Consider the following 19,687-nt stretch of genomic DNA (forward strand, 5'->3'; position numbering starts at 1 on the left):
TTTAACATTTCCATTACTTTATAGCAATCTCTCAATTAGTTTTTTCCTGTTTTAGTTTTTTTCTTATCATAAAGAGTGAAAGCATCTGCCTATCATCAATAAAAAGTGATCTATTCAACTAAAAAAAAACCCCTCTCCAAATACTTTAGCTTAGTAAGGCAGTCTATGAGAGTCTCACTTATGTTCCCAGATATCAAATGTGGGTTGCTTGGTGCTCTCTAAACGTGCTTATTTTCTTGCAGACATTTTATTACCCAAACATTGATGATGTTAGCTAGTCTGAGTAATGAAATATCTACAAAAAAACAAGCAAGCTCAGAAAGTTCAAATACCAAGACATTGGAAATTTTATTCTCAAATACACTACATATTGAAGTACAATGTTCTTTTTAATCTATGTCTAACAATTTTTTAATTCACCAGAAAAAGTTATAATGAAAAATACTAATAAAAAACAATACAATACAATAATAAACTCTCAAATGCTGAAAACATTTAATGATTTTTTTCCAGAATAATGACAGAGAATTACCAAGAAATCTTAGCTTTGGCCTTTGCTGTAAAGGAAATCAATGAAAATCCTAGGATGTTACTAAATATTACATTGGGGTTCAATATTTTTGACAGCTATTTAAGTTCCGAATGGACCTATCATGCTGCAATACAATTTCTCTCTTCGAAAAACAACCTTATGCCCAACTACAAATGTGGCATCCAGGGTACCCTCTTGGCAGTAACTGAAGATCTGACTTCTGAACGCTCCTATCAGAAACCCAATATTTTCGGCATCTACAAGATTCCACAGGTGGGATATTTATTTGTAGAGAAGGAGACAGAAAATGCATGAGAAGTTTTTCATACCTACAGATTTTTCCCATAGATGCTATTGATAGAAGGCTAAAGAAGAGGAAGATTTCATAGAGGAGAATGGGGAAATAGTTGTATTCTTGCACAATCAAAGTGATCTCTAAGAGTTTAAAGTCTATTACAGTTCTAACTGTATATTGTGCATGGCCCATCAAAGCCAAATACTCAGCATTTGAGGAATGTTCAAAAAGGTAGTACTTGATTTTTACTAGTTACAGGACAACTATGTGGCATTGCATTAATGATGATCAATGTTTGGAAGAGGTAAAATAACATACAGACTGAAATATATTTCAATGATTTGAAACTGCATTCTTTATTCATAAACACTTTAAAATGGTAAAATGCAGTGATTTCGAATCCCAGAAATAGATGTTTTACTTTGCTTTCTTTTACTTTGCTTTGCTTTACTATATCTAGGATACTTCTACTCTAGTAGAAAGATATTTTGCTCAAAATAACTGTCTGCTATTTTATTTCAAAATAAGAATGAATTTCATTTTTTCCACTTAAAAAGTGATTTGTTAAAATTTGGAAATTGGATATGAATAGTAATATTAACATTAGAAATGTTAAATAGAATTATTAGACAAGATTCAGAAATAAAAGATATGGTAATCAAAAGAAAAAAAATACAAATTACAGGGATTTGTAGATTACCTGGTGTTCATTCTAGAACCACCATTAGAAAATGGCTCTAGGCTAATGGAATAACTAGAGGAATATGAAAAAGTGGCAGGACTGAAAATAAATAAAGAAAGAAAAAATGAAAATATAGTTAAAAAATCTTCAGGTAGTTACGAAAGTAAAATATTGGGGAATTTACTTAACTGTGTGAGATGCTAGATGATGCATTTGATGAAGTAAATGCAATAATTTTGAAATATGTCTGGGAAAAACTTTGGGATAGAAATTATAAATTGACAATGGAAACCACCTACAAGGGAAATCTGTATAAAAAAATTATAGGTGGCATTTGCCTCCAGCAGGGGTAGCAAAGATGTTTAAAACCATGTCCACCAAATGTTGGAAATGCAAGCAGATATAGGGTTCATATTCCCATAAGTGGGGGAAATGCTCAGAGGGAAAAAAAAATCTGGATGAAAATACAAATATGGTTAGGGAAACTGACAAAGCAACACATAGATTTAAAGCCAAAAATATTTTTTTAGGTATATTGCCAGAAAAATATGACAAAGTGAATGTATATTTAATATTACATGTTTTGACCACAGTGAGAATTGTATTTGCATAACATTGAAAAATAAGGAAACCACTATGGATGAAAATATATTTAAAATATATTATTATATTATATTATGTTATGTTATGTTTTGTTATCTTATCTTATCATATCTTATGTTATATTATATTATATTGTGCAGAAATGGGTAGGTTAACGTTAAATATAAAGCACAAAGAAGACACAAACATTTTTAACTTGGGATTTGTTTTATCAATGGTCAGATAATAAAGGTAGAAATTAGAAGTAGGAAGAATATTTTTAAGTGCAAGTAAAGAATATTATTATTTTTAATATTTTACATATATGTTTTAAAAAACCTGCACTGTTTACTAAATACTTAAATATGTTTAAAAAAAATATAATAATATTTTTTTTTTAAAAAACTGGAAATTGGAAAACAATTTAATGCAAGGGTAAAGATCTCTTTAGTGAATTAGGTTTGATTAAAGAGCTCATGTATTATTAAAGTTCTGTGATGGTAATAAATGCAAAAAATCAATGAAAAATTATATAAAGAATAAGTCCCACTTTCTTTTTTCCTTCAAGTTTTTTATTTTATACCATAAACTTTCATTTTCAGTTAAATAGTATGCTGTCTGGGACAAATAGTTTTTGGAAATAGTAATAAAAATATTTACAACAGTGTACATTGCATTAGGAAAACTAAAACAGCTCAGCTCCTATATTTCAAGAAGATACTTGATTGATACCTAGGATGCTGGCAGCAACCCATATCAACCATCAACACCAGTTCAATGGTAGTTGTGATACGTATGTTGCTACCAAAAGTATCTGCTTATGGTTCATTGTTACTTCCACCATCACACTTCTCTCCTCTTCATCTACAAATATTTGTCTCACATTTATTATTTCTTTAATATATAAGGCCACCCCTCTTTTTTTGCTGTGCTAGTGAAGAGTATAATTTCCCAATTTTAGGATATTCCAATAATGTGTTATGTTGTTTTTTTATGCAGACCTCTTGAAGACAAATTAAATATTACTTTAGATTTCCTAATTTATTTTAAAGTCCTTTTCCTTTTCATAGGAAAATTCAGTCCATTTCTGTTAATTAACAGCAATTTTATTTCTTCTTCCATAGTTCCACTTGTAGAAAGGTCTTGTTGTTCTAATAGCTCTTATTTCTCTCTGTTCTTTTTTAAAAAAATGTTTGTTAGTACCCAACTTCTTCAAACACTATTCTCTCCTCTTGATAAATTTGTAATCCACATCCAGAGTTAAAAATCAAAAGCTCATAAATCACCAAAAGGAGAGTTCAGGGAAAAAAAAAGAAAAACAGTAATTCCCTGCTATTTCCCAGTTTCTGTTTACTCTGTCTATTAAGATTCCACATAAGTTCAAAGAGCAGTGTTGCTGTTTCTTTATTTTTCCTCTGTCATTAACTTGTATTGTAACTGATCCAAAGCTTTTTAAAAGTCCCAAGAGTAAGAATTTCATATTTCAAAAAAAAAATTACAACTTAGGCACTATTGTAGTTAAAAAACAGTCTGACATTTCTAGCTGTAAACAAATGTTTCTTCCCTGAAAGGTTCTCTTTTCACTATTTCAACTTCTATAGATACCTCTCCAGATTGCTCAACACTATTCTTGGGTAGTGGAAAACAAAGAATTCCATCTCCTTCTCTTTGAGACCCAATAGAACCAGGTTTGTTTTTAGGAAACAAGTTCCTCAACAGAATTTGGAAAAGTCTCACTAAGATCAACCACAGAGTTCCTCAGTTTTTATGCTTGCTTCATTGGTCGGCTGTCACAGCTCACATCAGGCACACAATGGCCATCTTTTTCTTCCCACCAGATTGGGAGCTTCCTCCAGATCAAACAAGGAGTTTCTGGTCTCCTTGAGATCAACAGAGTTTTCTCATTTTCTTCATCACTCTTCTGCAATGACTTGGGTCCTTTGGAACCTCATGACAAGTCAACTGTCACACAATTCCATGTAACCCCATGGAGATGTGTCATATCACCACAACACCAGGACCACTTCCAACTACTTTCAATCCCTTATTGAAATAGTGGACATTCATGATCATTTGAAAAACTGTATTTCTTATCTAAATATCTTTTTAGTTCATCTATGGCTCTGCAATGGTGGTGACAGAAAAGGACCATCTTCTTTATTACTATCAGATGACTCCAAATCTACTTCATCAATATAGAGGAATTATGAAATTACTGCAGCATTTCAACTGGAATTGGATCACATTATTTATTGCCAATGGGATGCATTTAGAGACTGTTATGAATGTTATCATTCCAGAATTTGCAAAAAATGGTATATGTACTGCAAAGTTATATACATTCATTTTGTGTCATGGTGAAAACCGCATGAAATGTATAGAGAAATCTTATTATGATGTCATGAATAGCAAAGCCAAGGTTCTGGTTTTCAGTGGAGACCTGCGTTCCATGATTTTTTTGAGATGGTTGCTATCTTTTAAATTTGGGCAAATTATAGGAAAAACTAAAGGCCATGTTTGGCTTCTAACCGTTGGGATGGAGCTGAAAAACGTCATTACAACCATTGAGTGGCCAATACATGAATTCCACGGTTCATTTTCCTTTTCAGTCCATTCCGATGAAATCCAGGGATTCCAGCAATTTCTCCAGAATAGAAACCCTTTGAATTCAGTAGGGGATGGTTTCATTAGAGATTTCTGGACTCGGACATTTGACTGTACATTCCAGGACTCTAGGTTCCATCGTAAGAATAGGGATGCCTGCACAGGGATGGAAAGACTGGAGAACCTTCCTGAGCATGTCTTTCCCATGAGAATCACAGGCCAAAGCTATAGCAACTACAATGCTGTTTATGCTGCAGCTCATGCCTTACATGTCATCTATGCATCAATATACAGACAAAAGGCAATGGATGAAAGGGAAAGAAAAAAATATCTCACACAACAGATCTGGCAGGTAATGACCTAAAATTATAAAAGAAAAGAATGATATGTGGTACTTCTGATTTCGCAGAATTGCAGTATCTTTTTAATCCTAACCAGTATAGTCAATGAGAACCTATAGGTCATTTTACAGGTAATCAAGATTGTATTCTTGTTGTTAATGTTTCATTAACATCATGAATTTATTTCCACAAAAGAGTTAAAATTGTAGTTAACAAAGAATGAAGAAAGTCAATCTGTGTAAACAATAGTCATATAAGATATAAAGACTACTGGAGTTTAAAAGTTATATGATGACCATGAATTAAAAAACCCTAGTATATCACTTGTATATGGTATTTTATGAAAATTCTGATGTTTTGGTTTCAAACCAAAAGATAACAAATTTCAAAATAAAACAATTTAAAATGTCACCAAAAAAATAACGATGAAAGAAAGTTTAACAAATAAAGGAATCCTATTTGATGCTGAAATGACAGTTTTGGTGTCAGGTGACCTTCCTTTACATTGTCTCTAAATCCAGAACTGGATCCAGCAAAACCTCACTAACTTCTGCCTTTTGATTTCCCATTTCAGCTTTCTAATCTAATAAAAACATTATCATTCAATAACAGTGCTGGAGATGAAATTTCCTTTGATCAGGAGGGCTCTCTACTTGCAGGAATTGACATCATTAATTGGATTACATTCCCAAATGAATCTTTCATTGGATTGAAAGTTGGATGGATGGATCCATTGGCACCTTCACACAAACAACTTATCATTAAGGAAGAGGATATTGTATGGCATCCTGGATTTAACCATGTAAATAACATCTTATTATCACATATGGAATGACTTCAGCTACTTGATTTTTTTTCACGTATCCTCATGCCATTAATATCAGTGAACTTAGTTTGAAATACATTCTCTTCCTTGCAGAGTTCCAATATCAGTTCTTCCAGATAATATTTGTTTTCTTGATCAGAGTTCTCTGGATTTCGCTCAAGGTGGAGCCTATTGAGGAAACCCAAGAAAAGGCTTCAGAAAATTGAATAAAGTTTCCTTAAGTTTTTCCTTCATCAATATTGGCCATAAGTAATGTGATATATTATACAATACCAACACAAGTTGGAAATGCTAATAATATTTTAATGGGTAGTCTGAGAAAAGATCATCTTTGTCTCAAAAGATTGACACTTTTTTCTAAATTGTAGTAATCTCAGCTGAATCAATTATTAAATGTTAAGGAATATTTTGTTATATTTTCTGAAATGATGTTTTAGTAAGATACATTCTACTAACAACTTGAAAATGTCACTATTCTATACTCAAGCATTAATATTTCTGAGACCAAATCTTGTAGGCTGATTCTCTTCATCTTATCTTGCCAACAGACACGACCTATCTCTCTGTGTAATGCCAATTGTCAGCCTGGCTACCAGAAAGAAACAAAGGAGGGAGAACCATTTTGTTGTTACAATTGTGTGCCTTGTCCGAAAGGGTGGATATCTAACAAAACAGGTGAGTTGGTAGCTAAAATAAAAGATCAAACAACAACTATAACAAAGGGCTGTAACATGTTTTTCTACAGCTATTTCCTATCTTTCTTGTAATATGAATAACCACTGTCTATACAGAGTCCTACTTGTGTTTTGAGGAAATGAGATGTAAAACGTGTCAGACTTGTTCCTGTCAGGTCACTTAGAAAAGAAAGAACCTTGACTCCATTAATTTCCTAAGGGTTGCTGATTGCAGAAAAGTCAGGCTAGAATTAAGTTTTCCACATGAAAGATTATATGCTTTCCCCCTTATTCCAGCCCTCTCACCAAGATCAGTTTGTCTTCAGCCAATGAAGAGCCACACAGGCTCTTTTTGAGAATCAAAAAGTGAGATTTTTGAGGCAATCCACCTTCCATTCTCAGGTTGCAGGGCCTTTGAGTATTGTCAAAAAGTGTGGTTCCATTTTTCCCTGGCTTTCCTCAAGTTGTCATCACCTCTCCACATTTCCCATGTCATCACTGCATATGTTTATTGTCCATTTGCCCCCGACCCACCCACACAGTGATCCCTCCACCCAGGATGTCCACAAAGTGTGAAGCCAAATAGAGTAGAAATGACAATGCCAAAGAGTTTTTTAACATGTTTTGGCCATCTCTAAATTAGGATTACTAGAGGATGATTTATATTAACTGGTAATATTAGTTCCAGAGATGTTTTCTCCACCTAGATTGAAGCAAAATGGGGGAGCTTTGATCAGAAAACTTTCATCCACCTTCAGTTTGTATCCCAGTTTTGCATCTACTGGAACCATACTGCCCAAGATGGATCACTCATTCTTTTCATTCTGCTTGGCCACCTGATATTGTTCACAATATTATTCATGAATATCATCATTTGCTTTGTTGTCCATATACTTTAGAATAGTTTCTTTTAAAAAAAGAAAAAGTGACTCAGCAGTGCATGCAACAATTTATAGGCTTTAATGTGAAGTCAGAGCAACCAGAAACAACTTGTCACATTAAAAGTGATATTCTTTATTATTCTTTGTTATTCTAAGGTCATTCATTCAATAACAAATGAACATCTTTTCCAATTTGCCTATAGTTTTAAAAATGTCATTGAAATTCTACTGCTAATAGACAACTAACAGAAATAATTAGAAACTCACACAAGGTTTCCCTTTTAATATTGTGAACTTTTGCAGATATGTATAATTGTTTCAAATGCCCACCAGACCAACATGCAAACAAGCAACAGAATGGATGCATTCCAAAGGTCATTAGCTATTTGTCCTATGAAGAACCGCTGGTTATGAGCATAGTTACTTGTACAGTCTTGTTGTCTGCTACTACTATTCAGATCTTGAAGACGTTTAGGAAGCATCACAATACTTACATAGTGAAAGCAAACAATCGTGATGTTTCCTACATTCTTCTCATCTCACTTCTGCTCTGTTTTCTTTGCTCATTGCTGTTCCTTGGCAGACCACTAAGAATAACATGTCTCCTCCGCCAAACTACTTTTGGGGTCATTTTCACCATGGCTGTTTCTTGTGTGTTGGCAAAAACCCTTATTGTAGTTCTGGCTTTCATGGCCACAAAGCCAGGATCCCAGATGAAGAAGTGGACAGGGAAACGACTGGCCAGCTTCATTGTTGTTTCTTGCACTTTTCCTCAAGTAGGCATCTGTGTTGTGTGGCTTGCAACATTCCCTCCTTTCCCAGATAGTGATATGATTTCAATGAGTGAACAAGTTGTCCTTCAGTGTAATGAGTCATCACCCATCATGTTCTATCTTGTTTTGAGCTACCTGGGATTACTAGCCATTGCCAGCTTCACTGTAGCTTTCTTTGCCCGGAAGTTGCCAGACACTTTTAATGAAGCCAAATTCATCACTTTCAGCATGTTGGTGTTTTGCAGTGTGTGGCTGACTTTTGTTCCAACTTACCTGAGCACCAAAGGAAAATACATGGTCACTGTGGAGATCTTCTCCATCTTAACCTCTAGTGCCGGATTGCTGGGGTGTATCTTTGGTCCCAAATGCTACATTATTCTGTTGAGACCTGAGCTGAACAAAAGAGAGCATTTAATCAGCAAAAAAACCTGAATATGTCAATTTTGCAATGGCAGCATCCTCAATAGTACCAGAAGAGGGTTGGAGTGATATTTTAGTGACATAGCTTTGTATATTTATGAGTTAAGCACTCTCTCTCTCTCTTCCTCCATCCCTCCCTCTCTTCCTCTCTCTCTCTTCCTCAATTTATCCATCTCCCTCTATCTGTGTGTTTCTCTCTCCCTCTCTTTCTCTCTGCCAATTCCTTCCTTCCTTCTTTCCTTCCTTCCTTCCTTCCCTCACTCTTTCCATTTGATATGTTTTATGTTTTATACACAGTGCTCATTTTCTGGAACACACATATAGTGGCCATAATCCGACATCTAAATCAACCAAATCCCTTTCAAAATGTAACATAATTTTTTTACATTATACTGGATATCCAACAAAGTGGAGCATCCCTGGGAAAAAACAGAGGCACAATCCATATACATTTGGCCTGCTACATATGAAAGACATGAGCTCAAAAAATAAATAATAATTAAATAATAAAGATATAAAATCTTCCAGTTACTGCCTCTTCAAGAACGGCTTGAAAATGGCAGTCTCGAGTGAGACCCACAAAATTCAGCTGGTCACTGCTGCCAGGAAGCCCTTCAGGATCATAACCTCCCAAAAGGGGAGTTGAAGGAAGGTGGAGCACTTTGCTGACCATGAGAAATCTGCAAATTCCTCGGTTAGTCTGAAGCAAGCTCACCAGAATGGCAGCAGGCAGAACCGCCATTGCTGGCAGTCAAGAAAGATGAGACAATGGGGAACCAAGATTGTGCAGAAACAGTGTAATGACAGAACATTGAAACTGGGTGAGATAATTACCAACTTTTACCCTAATGGCTTGCAATAACAAAAAGAATATGAAAAGAAGACTCCTAAGCTTAAATTAGCTGCACACCAAACACCCAGAGAAAAAGAAAAAAGAACCAGAAGAGAAAAAGTGGAAAAATCCCAAAGGAAACTATAAAATACAGAAAAAAAATGGGGGGGGGACTCAAATATTTTGAAAGTGACTTCAATGAGAAATTATTTGTTATTTGCTTATTTGCATTCTTACATTTTACATTTTTACATTTTTTAGACTTACAGACAATCAGCTGTCTTAAACAGATGCAACAAAGAGAGATGAAAGACACTCAGAAGGGAAAGATTAGTAGATACAAAAAAATTAAAATGAGATATAAGAACTCAAGAGAGAGATATATAAGGTTGAATTCAATCAATAAATGATTGAATTCTAGAAAGATTCGGGGATGATGGATAATGAGAAAATATATTAATATATCCCAATAAATGCAGATTAGTGGATGGTAATCCAAGATTAGGTAAAATAACTACTTAATTTTAAAAGTGAGTTAATATATTTTGTAGTCCCATGACAGATTGAATATTGTTAATAATTGGTGATATTAGTAATTCCACACATTTGGAACGTTGAAACCTTTGTGGAATAATGAGTGATTTTCATAATTTTGAAGGAGGGTACCAAGAAGGAGATAATAAATATCAGGCACAAAGATATGTTATTTATGTTTAAATGAATTAATGGGGAAACATAGAAGGAATATGAAATGAAATAAATATTGTTCAAGTTAGAAGACAAGAATTTCACATACTATTTGTATTATTATTTTTAATGATAATACAAAATAATAAAAAATATTTGACCCTGTCAATGCAATGTCCACAAACTATGTATGTTCAGAACTAGAAAATGAATAAAAAAATAAAAAATAAAGATATATTGAAAATTATAGTGTGATGTTGAAATTCTTTAGTATTTATTATTTATTGCTTTCTATTAGGTCAGCATTCTCGTTGTGCTGTAGATGAGATACACTCAACTGAAAAAAAGTAATCTTGTTAATTGGGGCACAGGTTCCTGTTTTATTTTATTTTTCTTGTTGCAACATAGAATCGTTTCAGTTTGTTAGAAATATTTTCTTAAAAAGACAAAATCAACAATTAATATCCTTTTGTGTGGGGATGTGTGCAGATCACAGAGGTATGGAAGATAATTTAGCTGACATGTCTATAAAGCTTTAATATTCTGGCCAACAACAACAAGCCATGTTTCCTGAAAAGAATTGAAGCATTCAACTTTGCAGCCCAGGGGCCATGCCTGTGTTTATAAATCAGGTGGGCCAGTGGAGTGGGAGAGAAAACAATGACAGAGAGGGTGGCAGCAGCAGGAGTGGGCAGTGGTGGCAGCAGGAGAGGTTAGCAGTAGGAAAGGGCAGTGGCAATGGGAAATGTCCAGGTTTAGTTTGGATGTAGGGCTTGGCAAGGAGTCACTCGGCTTCATCGAATTCCTGCAATGGATAAGTTGAGTGGTAGCAATGGGAGGTGCCAAACCAGCAAGGCCTAGACAAGCTGTCGTGTGGAGAGCCAAGAAAAGCCATATGTTTCCTAGAAGGAATTGAAGCATTCAACTTTGCAGACAAGAGGCCATGCCTGTATTTATAAATCAGGTGGACCAGTGGGGTGGAAGAGAGAACAATGAGAAGAAAAGGATGGGAGGAGGAAAAAAATGCAGGTGGGGGTACTGGACTGTGCAAATGGGGCAGGAGGGAGGGAGGAAAATTCACCCAATTCTGACTCGGGACATGGCGGAAGAGGAACTAGCTGCAACCGCAACAACACCCCTTTTTTGTTCCATTTTCATGCCTTCAGGTCAAGGGAAGCTGGCCCTGCACGGCATCCTGGCTCTGTGATCCACAGCCTGCTCTGGCTCTGCTTGGCTGGGCACCTCCCAATACTCAACTTACCCATTGCAGGAATTTGATGAAGCCGAGTGGCTCCTCTGCTTCACCTGAAGGCACAAAAACAGAATGCAAAAGGGGGAACCCGGGGTGGTGTGGGGGTGCCAGAACTCTCTGAATGCAGCTGAGGGGAGCTGTTGGTAGCCAGGGTATGAGCCCTGCAGCTTTCCCCTCCCTTGCCATGCTGCGCCTGCCAATTTGTGACCCCTCAGCTTAGAGTGCCATGGAGAGGTGAGGAGAAGCACAGAGAGCCTTTCAATCCAAAAGCAGAGACAATGAATAGCAGCAAAAGCCAGCAAGAGCTCAGCCTGGGGAAGATGAACAAAAGGAAGAGGTACCTGCTCAAAAAGGAGAGGTGGCGTTTGAATTGGCTGGGGCATAGTGGAGGCTACTTTGAACTTCTTGAGGAAAGAGATAATATAAATATGATAAAGAAATATTTAGTACTTTGTGTTGTTAGGATTGGTGCAAGATCTGTTGATACAATCCAGAATTGTCTTTCTGCGGTCCTTTGGGCCACAGTATTACAACCACAGGACATAAACACAGACATGGAATCCAGTCTCTTTGGTTTCTCATGCCACCGTCTGCACCTGGAGGTGTTTTGGGTGGTTGCTGCCAGTTCCTTCCCCCCCCACTTGTCCGAAGCCAGAATTGGTTGAACTTTCCTCCCTCCCTCCTGCTCTATTTCACATTTCAGCACCTCCATCTACATTTTTTTTCTTATCTCACACTCTTTCCTACATGTAGTTGTCTTCCTCCCCCACTTTCCCTCTGATTTGTAAACATAGGCATGGCCTCCAGGCTGCAAAGTTGAATGCTTCAATTCTTTTGACTTCCACATCCTAAATCCTCCGGCGATCTATTTTTGGGAGTTTTCCCCCCTCTCTTCCCCCCCATTTCCATCATTGGAATCCCCCCCAAAATTGCCACCATTTCGGTAAGTGTGGCTTGGGGGGTAATGTGAATGAGTGTGCGTGAATGATGTCAAGTCGGCCATGACCACTCATTCACATGCCCCCCACCTAGCCGCAGCCACAGAACAAGTAGTAAAAAAAATAGAATTTCCACAGATTTCCACAGTGTTAAGACCATTTAGCCTGTTAGTTGTCGAGAGGAATATTTTATAGGGCAGGGGCTGTTGTGGAACAGCCCCTCTATGTGGCAACATTTAAGTTATTGGTCATACAGAATGACATCTTTACCCAATTTAATCGAATGTGCAGATACTCCAAGAATGTTCTGAAAATAATCTTACTCTGTACAAGTTTGGGCTTTAAAATTTATAACCAGCCTTGAATTATACAAAGAGATGCTGGGAGGCAATGCAGCTGTTATAACAGTGGTTTAACATAGGGAAACTGTCAAGTTGAATGCATCACAAAAAGTTGGCAACTAGACCAAAGAGATCATTTAACATTTTTTATTTATTTTTGGCCTAGATGATAATCAAAATGAGAAGTAACATGCAAAATTTGGTCCAATTGCCATGATTTAACCTTTTTAGATACAGGGAAGAGTACCAATCACAATCATTTAAACATTTACATTACATCTATTCATGTTCTTTTCAATCTTCCAATCCCTGTGATTCTACTGTTAATACACATACTTACATTAAGGTATATTATTTTATTATCTAATAACCCATTATTTAATTTTACCATTTCACTGCTAATTATTATATCCATATATAATAAAAACATCATTATATCTCTAATTTTCTAATTAATTCTTATTCATAATTCCACTATTTCACTCTTCATATCTGTTTATAATAGAATTTTTTCCTAATGTCTGCCACAATACATAAAAATAATTATCTAGCCTATATCTGATATTAATATAAATGTTTTTATTGACATATATTCATGGTATATCTTTTCCTTTCTCTCTTTTTTCTGTAACCATCATCTCTTGCCCGCATCTAAACTTTTAGTCTTATTCTTTTGGTTTGACTTCCATATTCTTCTCTTTTACTCAATCTACTTCTAGATCTATATTCAGACTATGCAAACTAACTTTTTCTCCCTCTTTACCCTTTCCCACTGTCTAATTTTAAAGCTATCTTTTCTAGCCCACATCTCTTTTGCAGGAGTGGTATTCAGTCAATTCTGACCATTTCGGGCGAACAAGTAGCAGAAATTTTAACTGGTCGGCTGAGTTGGCAAATACGACCTCTGGCTGCTGCCATCCCACCTGCCCACTCTCTGCTCATTGCCGTTCACTCCACAACCTTCTCACTGCTCGCCTTAACTGCCCACTCACCTCCCACATTACCCACCCACTTGCCCTGCCCACCCTGTCTAACCCCCTCCAATCCCACCCTACATATGTTGCTTTCACCATGCTGCCTATGTGCAGCCGGTACAAAGAACAGGGAAGTGACAGCAGTGATGGGACTTCTTCAGGCCACCTTTTCAAATTGAATTTTTGAGTAGTTTTCATCTCAAGAAGCCTGCAGCTTTCTTTTTGGCAGGAGAATCCTCCAGCTACTGCATTTTTGCCAACTAAAACTGAACTGGAGGCTTCTTGCATTAAACAAGAGCGATGGCTGCAGTCTTCTTTTTCCGAAAACTACGGAAAGCTACAGGCCAAAACAGAGAGCTGAAAAAGTCTTGTTGCTGCTCTGTTCTTCACACCAGCCATACACATGCACCCTACTGCCTTCCTGTGTGTGGCCTCATCCTATTGCTAGACCCGGCCGGGAGAACAGCCTAGTGTGCCAGAGGGATGGCATCACAGTGGAGTTGCTTGGAAGGGAGACAGGATATTTTGATGCAAGGGGAGGGTGGACCATAAAGGGACAGGCTGCAGGTGGTTCTATGGGCATATCTTAGTGAGTGTAATTTGTTGGAGTGCGATGTGACTGAGTTGCCATGGCCAAATCAATGTTACTCACAGCAGGGTGCCACCCCACCTTTAGAAACTGAAAGGTGGTAGTAAAAAGTATGTGTAAACAATATGAAAAATGGAAATGAAATGTGATAACTATGAGTAATAATATTATCTTCATTTGTATTGAAATGTATGATAACCAGGTATCACACCATTCATGCATTGGAAAGTATAAATAGTAGAAAACATTCAAAAAAATTATGCAAAAAAAGATACAGTGAAGAGAAGACAAGAGGTGTTGAAAGGGACCTTGGAGTTCTCCTAGTCCAAGCTCCCACTTGGACAGGAAACCCTATACCATTTCAGACAAATGATTGTCCAATGTCTTCTTAAAAACTTACATTGTTGTAGCATTCACAACTTCTGGAGATAAGTTGTTCCACTGATTCATTTTTCTAACTGTCATGTAAATTGTCTTACTTCTAGGTTGCCCTGCTGTCAGCAATGGACTATTGCAATTTGCTCTGAATGGAGCTTCTCTTGAATCCTTCTAATAATCTTCTAATTGGACTGAAGTCTCAATTCAGTTGCTTTAGGTGCCACCAAAAATGACTCAGGACAGTTGATAGCCTTTGCTTTTCTCCCTATAACTTGTCCTCAAACCAGAGGTGGGCGCTCCTGGGTTAGCCTGGTTCAGCTGAACAATTTTCATTCAACGGCAGATGCGCAAGCAACACGTGGCGGGCACATGTGCAAAGTGAACCAGTACCAACCAAAACAGGGATCAATCCCTGCCACAAACATTTTGGGATGCAACAGTTATCTAATTGATTGGTGGCCAGTGAGATAATGTGTCCTGTCACCTACTTGTTTCTTTATCATTAACAGTTTAGGAGGTGAGAAAATATTGGCTTAGTTTTACTATAGGAGGCAATGAGGCAGAAGGCAGCAGGGAGGGTTGAGGAATCAGGGAGACAGATGGGGGAGGATCCAGATCTGACAACACAGCAGAGAGACATATTAATGATTTAAAGAGATCTGGGGAGATTGGACCCTGGAATTCTTGGACATGCAAAGCATTCTCTATCATAATATAATGAGATCCCTATGCTACAGTATTTTGACACAAATACGGTCCTTTTTCACTAATTATGGAGCAAAGATAAATAAAGTAGTTTAGGGAAATGTGGATGTTATGAGCAAAGCAGAGGGGGTAAACTCTGTAAATATTGTAGTTAAAACAGATATAAGGTTTCTGTGTTGTTATTACGAATACCTGCAATTTAGTCATTCCACATGGAATACAGGTTTTAATTCCAAAATGATCAGAAAAAATCTATATGCAAAATCCTTTCTAGATATAGTACAGTAAATCTGCTTTAAGAAACTCACACAATAATTCAGGGAATGGTAGAACACACGAATAAGATCTTTGAAGGTTATATTTGAATTCACAATATTGACATTAATATTTCTGTTGCTTCTGTATCTTCACTCAGTAAGACAAACTCAGGTTGCTAAATGTAGGTATGGCATTCCGACCAAGTGTTCACAGTTATTTACAGTCAGGAGATTTCATGTATGGAGGTACTTTTCTTTGTCTATCGTCACTGCCAAGAAAATGGACTTCAACCAACTTCCATTCGAACCTGTCTTATCTGATACGCTAGCAGGGACATGCAATCACTAGAGGCAAGGGAAGCGGAGCCTCACCAGTCTCCTCAGGAAAAAGAAAGAAATTTAAATATTTTTTTAAAAATAATTAAAGCCAAGATAGTTGCTACCAGATTCCAGGTCACAGTGGCTTGGTGTCTGCTTAGTGTTAACCAAAGCAGGAGGTGAGAGAACTCGGGGCCTCCTTTCCATGAGGAATTTTTCGCCTTCTAAAAGTTAAGAAAGAGTTAAAAGGCAAAAAAGTTCAGATGGAAAAGAGGCACTAATTCTCCCGCCTCCTGATCTGGAAGCAGTGAATCATGTCTTCTTGAGCACGCTTACGTTGGGCGGGCTATTTCGGAGGGCGTGCTTCAGAGGAGAGATGAGTGGGGGAGAAGGAGGAGGCTGGCTCTTTGTGCAGACCTGGGCGCTTGGCGGATCCCCCAATGCAAAGTGCCCTGCTGCCCACCCGCTGCCCCAGCCTGCTTCTGCAGGCTCCGCTGCTGGAAGTCCCGGATCACCTCTGGGGGAACGCTGGGTGAGAAGCGAAGCGAAGCTTCTCTGCGGTCTCCCGGAGCTACGCAGATGCTCTCGCAGGAGCGCGTGCTAGCGGCCGGTGGCCCGGAGCGGCCCTGGCTGCGAGATAAGGCAGCGCTTAAAGCAGCCATGCCATCGTCACCGCCCCTCCTTCGCCCGGTGGGGTGTTCTGGGCGAAGGAAGGGCGGTGGCGGCGGGAGTGGCTGCTTTAAGCGCTGCCTTGTCTCGCAGCCAGGGCCACTCCAGGCCACCAGCCGTTGGCACGCGCTCCTGCGAGAGCCTCTGCGTAGCACCGGGAGGCCCCAGAGAAGCTTCGCTCCGCTTCTCACCCAGCCTTCCCCCAGAGGCGATCCGGGACTTCCAGCGGCGGAACTTGGAGAAGCAGCGGCCCCAGGCCAGGGCAGCGGGTGGGTGGCGGCATTGGTTGTGGTGGGGCAGTTTGCATTGCGGGAGCCGCCAAGCGCCTTTGCTGCAGACCCAGGTGCTTGGCTGCTCCCGTGATGCAAATCCCCCCCGCCAAGGCCGACCGTTGCCCTGCTAAGCTGCTTCGCAAAAGTATGCACAGCTGAGCCTCACCAGGTATAAACTTCACCACATGTCACTGGACGTTAGTATTCCTTCCATATATATATATATATATATATATATATATATATATATATATATATATATATATATATATATATATATATATATATATATATATATATATATATATATATATATATATATATATATATATATATATATATATATATATATATGTGTGTATGTGTGTGTGTGTGTGTGTGTGTGTGTGTGTGTGTGTGTGTTATATTTATGCTGATAAATAAATAAATAAATATCAGCATAAATATAACAAATGTAACAAAAAGGCAACAGTAAAAAATATTGGGTTTCTGTCTGGATGGTCTCTTGTGACGAGCCGAAGACAGAGAGTGGAAGTGTGACCTTCCTCCCATATTTGGCCATACCAGGGGTTGTGACTTTATATATATATATATATATATATATATATATATATATATATATATATATATATATATATATATATATATATATATATATATATATATATATATATATATATATATATATATATATATATATATATATATATATATATATATATATATATATATATATATATATATATATATATATATATATATATATATATATATATATATATATATATATTTACTTATTTACTTACTTACTTACTTACTTACTCACTCACTCACTCACTCACTCACTCACTCACTCACTCATTTATTTATTTATTTATTTATTTATTTATTTATTTATAGGCTGCCCAATCCCAAAGGACTCCTGGCTGCTTACAACAAAAAGAAAAAAGACATAGTAAAAATAATAAGTCAGGTTTTAAATCACCACACATACATTCGTTCTGATCAGGGCTGGACCTCAACAATGAGGTCAACAGCCCCAGCCCTGCCAGAATAGCCAGGTTTTAACAGCTTTTCTGAAGGCCATGAGAGTGGGTAAGGTCCGGATTTCTGGGGGAAGCTCATTCCAAAGGGTCGGGGCAGCCAAAGAGAAGACTCTCCTCCGGGAAGCTGCCAGCCGACATTGCCTGGCTGACGGCAGCTGAAGGAGGCCCACCCTGTGGGATCTCACCAGCCGTTGGGAGGTATGTGGCAGTAGGCAGTCTCGCAGGTATGCTGGCCCTAAGCCATGTAGGGCTTTAAAGATAATAACCAACACCTTGAATTGCGTCCAGAGACCAATAGGTAGCCAGTGCAGCTTGTGGAGGATAGATGTAACATGGGTGTACCTAGGTACACCCAGTATTGCTTGTGTGGCTGCATTCTGGACTAGTTGCAGTCTCCGAACACTTTTCAAGGGTAGCCCCATGTAGACTGTGTTGCAGTAATCCAGCCTTGAGGTGACTAGGGAGTGACCGTTTGAAGTGCCTCCGGATCTAAGTAGGGCCACAATTGATGCACCAGGAAACTTGGGCAAAGGCCCCCCTGGTCACAGGAATCCTCCTGAATCCAGGAGGACCCCCAAATTGCGGGCCCTTTCTGAGGGGTGTAAGTTGTCACCCCCCAAGATGGACTATCTGGGCTGTCCTTCGGGGACAACATCCACAGCCACTCAGTCTTGTCGGGATTGAGTACGAGTTTGTTTACCCCCATCCAGATCCTGACAGCTTCCAGGCATCGGCACATCATGTTTTCAGATGGCGCTTGGTGTTATCCCTGATACTTTCGTCCTCAGTCTGGTGGAGACCTTGGTCGCTGCTTGGAACTCAGTGGCGGTGAAGGCTCTAAACCAGATTTGGCCTTTACGGCCTCTCTGAGGTAGCAGATCCAGGAGGGCTCCTTGGTTCACTGAGGAACTCTGGGAGATGAAATGCCAAAAGAGACGCCTAGAGCGCCACTGGAGGGCCAGTAAGTCTGAGTCAGACCGAGCACTGATAAGAGCCTGCATCAGAGTCTATCTCCTGGCAATACAGGCATCAAAAAGTGCATATTTTGCTTCTCTGATTGCGTCCGCTGAATTGCACCCAGCCTCCTTGTTCAGAATAATCCACTCCCTCTTGAAAGGGAGGGATGCGGTTGTCCCTTTACAAGGTAGAGCTGAAAAATTTGCCCAGATTCTAGTGGATAAAGTCGCTCGGATTTGGACAGACCTGGACTCCAATTGCTCAGAGCCAGCCGAGGTACCGGGGAAGGGTCTTGAGCAGAATTTATGGATTGATTTTCAACTTGTCACACCTGAGGAAGTGGACAAGGCTATGGGAGCGGTGAGCACCTCCACTTGCATGCTGGAGCCGTGCCCCACCTGGCTGGTCGCGAACAGCAGGGAGATGACATGTGGCTGGATCCAGATGATAGTTACCACCTCTCTTTGGGAGGGATCCTTCCTGCCCCTTCTAAAGGCGGCGGTGGTGAGACCCCTCCTGAAGAAGCCGTCTTTTGATCCAGCCATTTTATGTAACTACTGTCTAGTTTCCAACCTCCCCTTCATTGGGAAGGTTGTTGAGAAAGTGGTGGCCTCTCAGCTCCAACGGTCCTTGGATGAAACCGATTATCTGGATTCCTTTCAGTCCGGATTCAGGCCTGGCTACAGCATGGAAACTGCTTTGGTTACACCGATGATCTCTGGAGAGCCAGGGATGGGGGTCATGCCTCCATCCTAGTGCTCCTTGACTACTCAGCGGTCTTCGATACCATCGACCATGGTATCCTTCTGCAGCGGTTGCGGGAGGTGGGAGTGGGAGGCACCGTTCTTCGGTGGTTCTCCTC

The 19,687-nt window shown here is 38.7% G+C and overlaps 1 protein-coding gene across 1 annotated transcript; it reads left to right on the forward strand.

Moving 5' to 3' along the window:
* The first annotated feature begins 517 nt into the window (after positions 1-517).
* Positions 518-8,622, forward strand: LOC148046081 (vomeronasal type-2 receptor 26-like). The gene is made up of 5 exons (XM_087714489.1): positions 518-805; positions 4,202-5,047; positions 5,611-5,838; positions 6,411-6,537; positions 7,721-8,622. The coding sequence occupies exons 1-5, from the start codon at positions 518-520 to the stop codon at positions 8,620-8,622; spliced, it is 2,391 nt and encodes a 796-aa protein (XP_087570615.1).
* The last annotated feature ends 11,065 nt before the right edge of the window (positions 8,623-19,687 follow it).

The sequence above is a fragment of the Thamnophis sirtalis genome, unplaced genomic scaffold, assembly GCF_051295495.1.
Source record: "Thamnophis sirtalis isolate CommonGarterSnake01/CBP01778 unplaced genomic scaffold, rThaSir2_p1.2 scaffold_4, whole genome shotgun sequence".
In the NCBI taxonomy this organism is placed as follows: domain Eukaryota; kingdom Metazoa; phylum Chordata; class Lepidosauria; order Squamata; family Natricidae; genus Thamnophis; species Thamnophis sirtalis.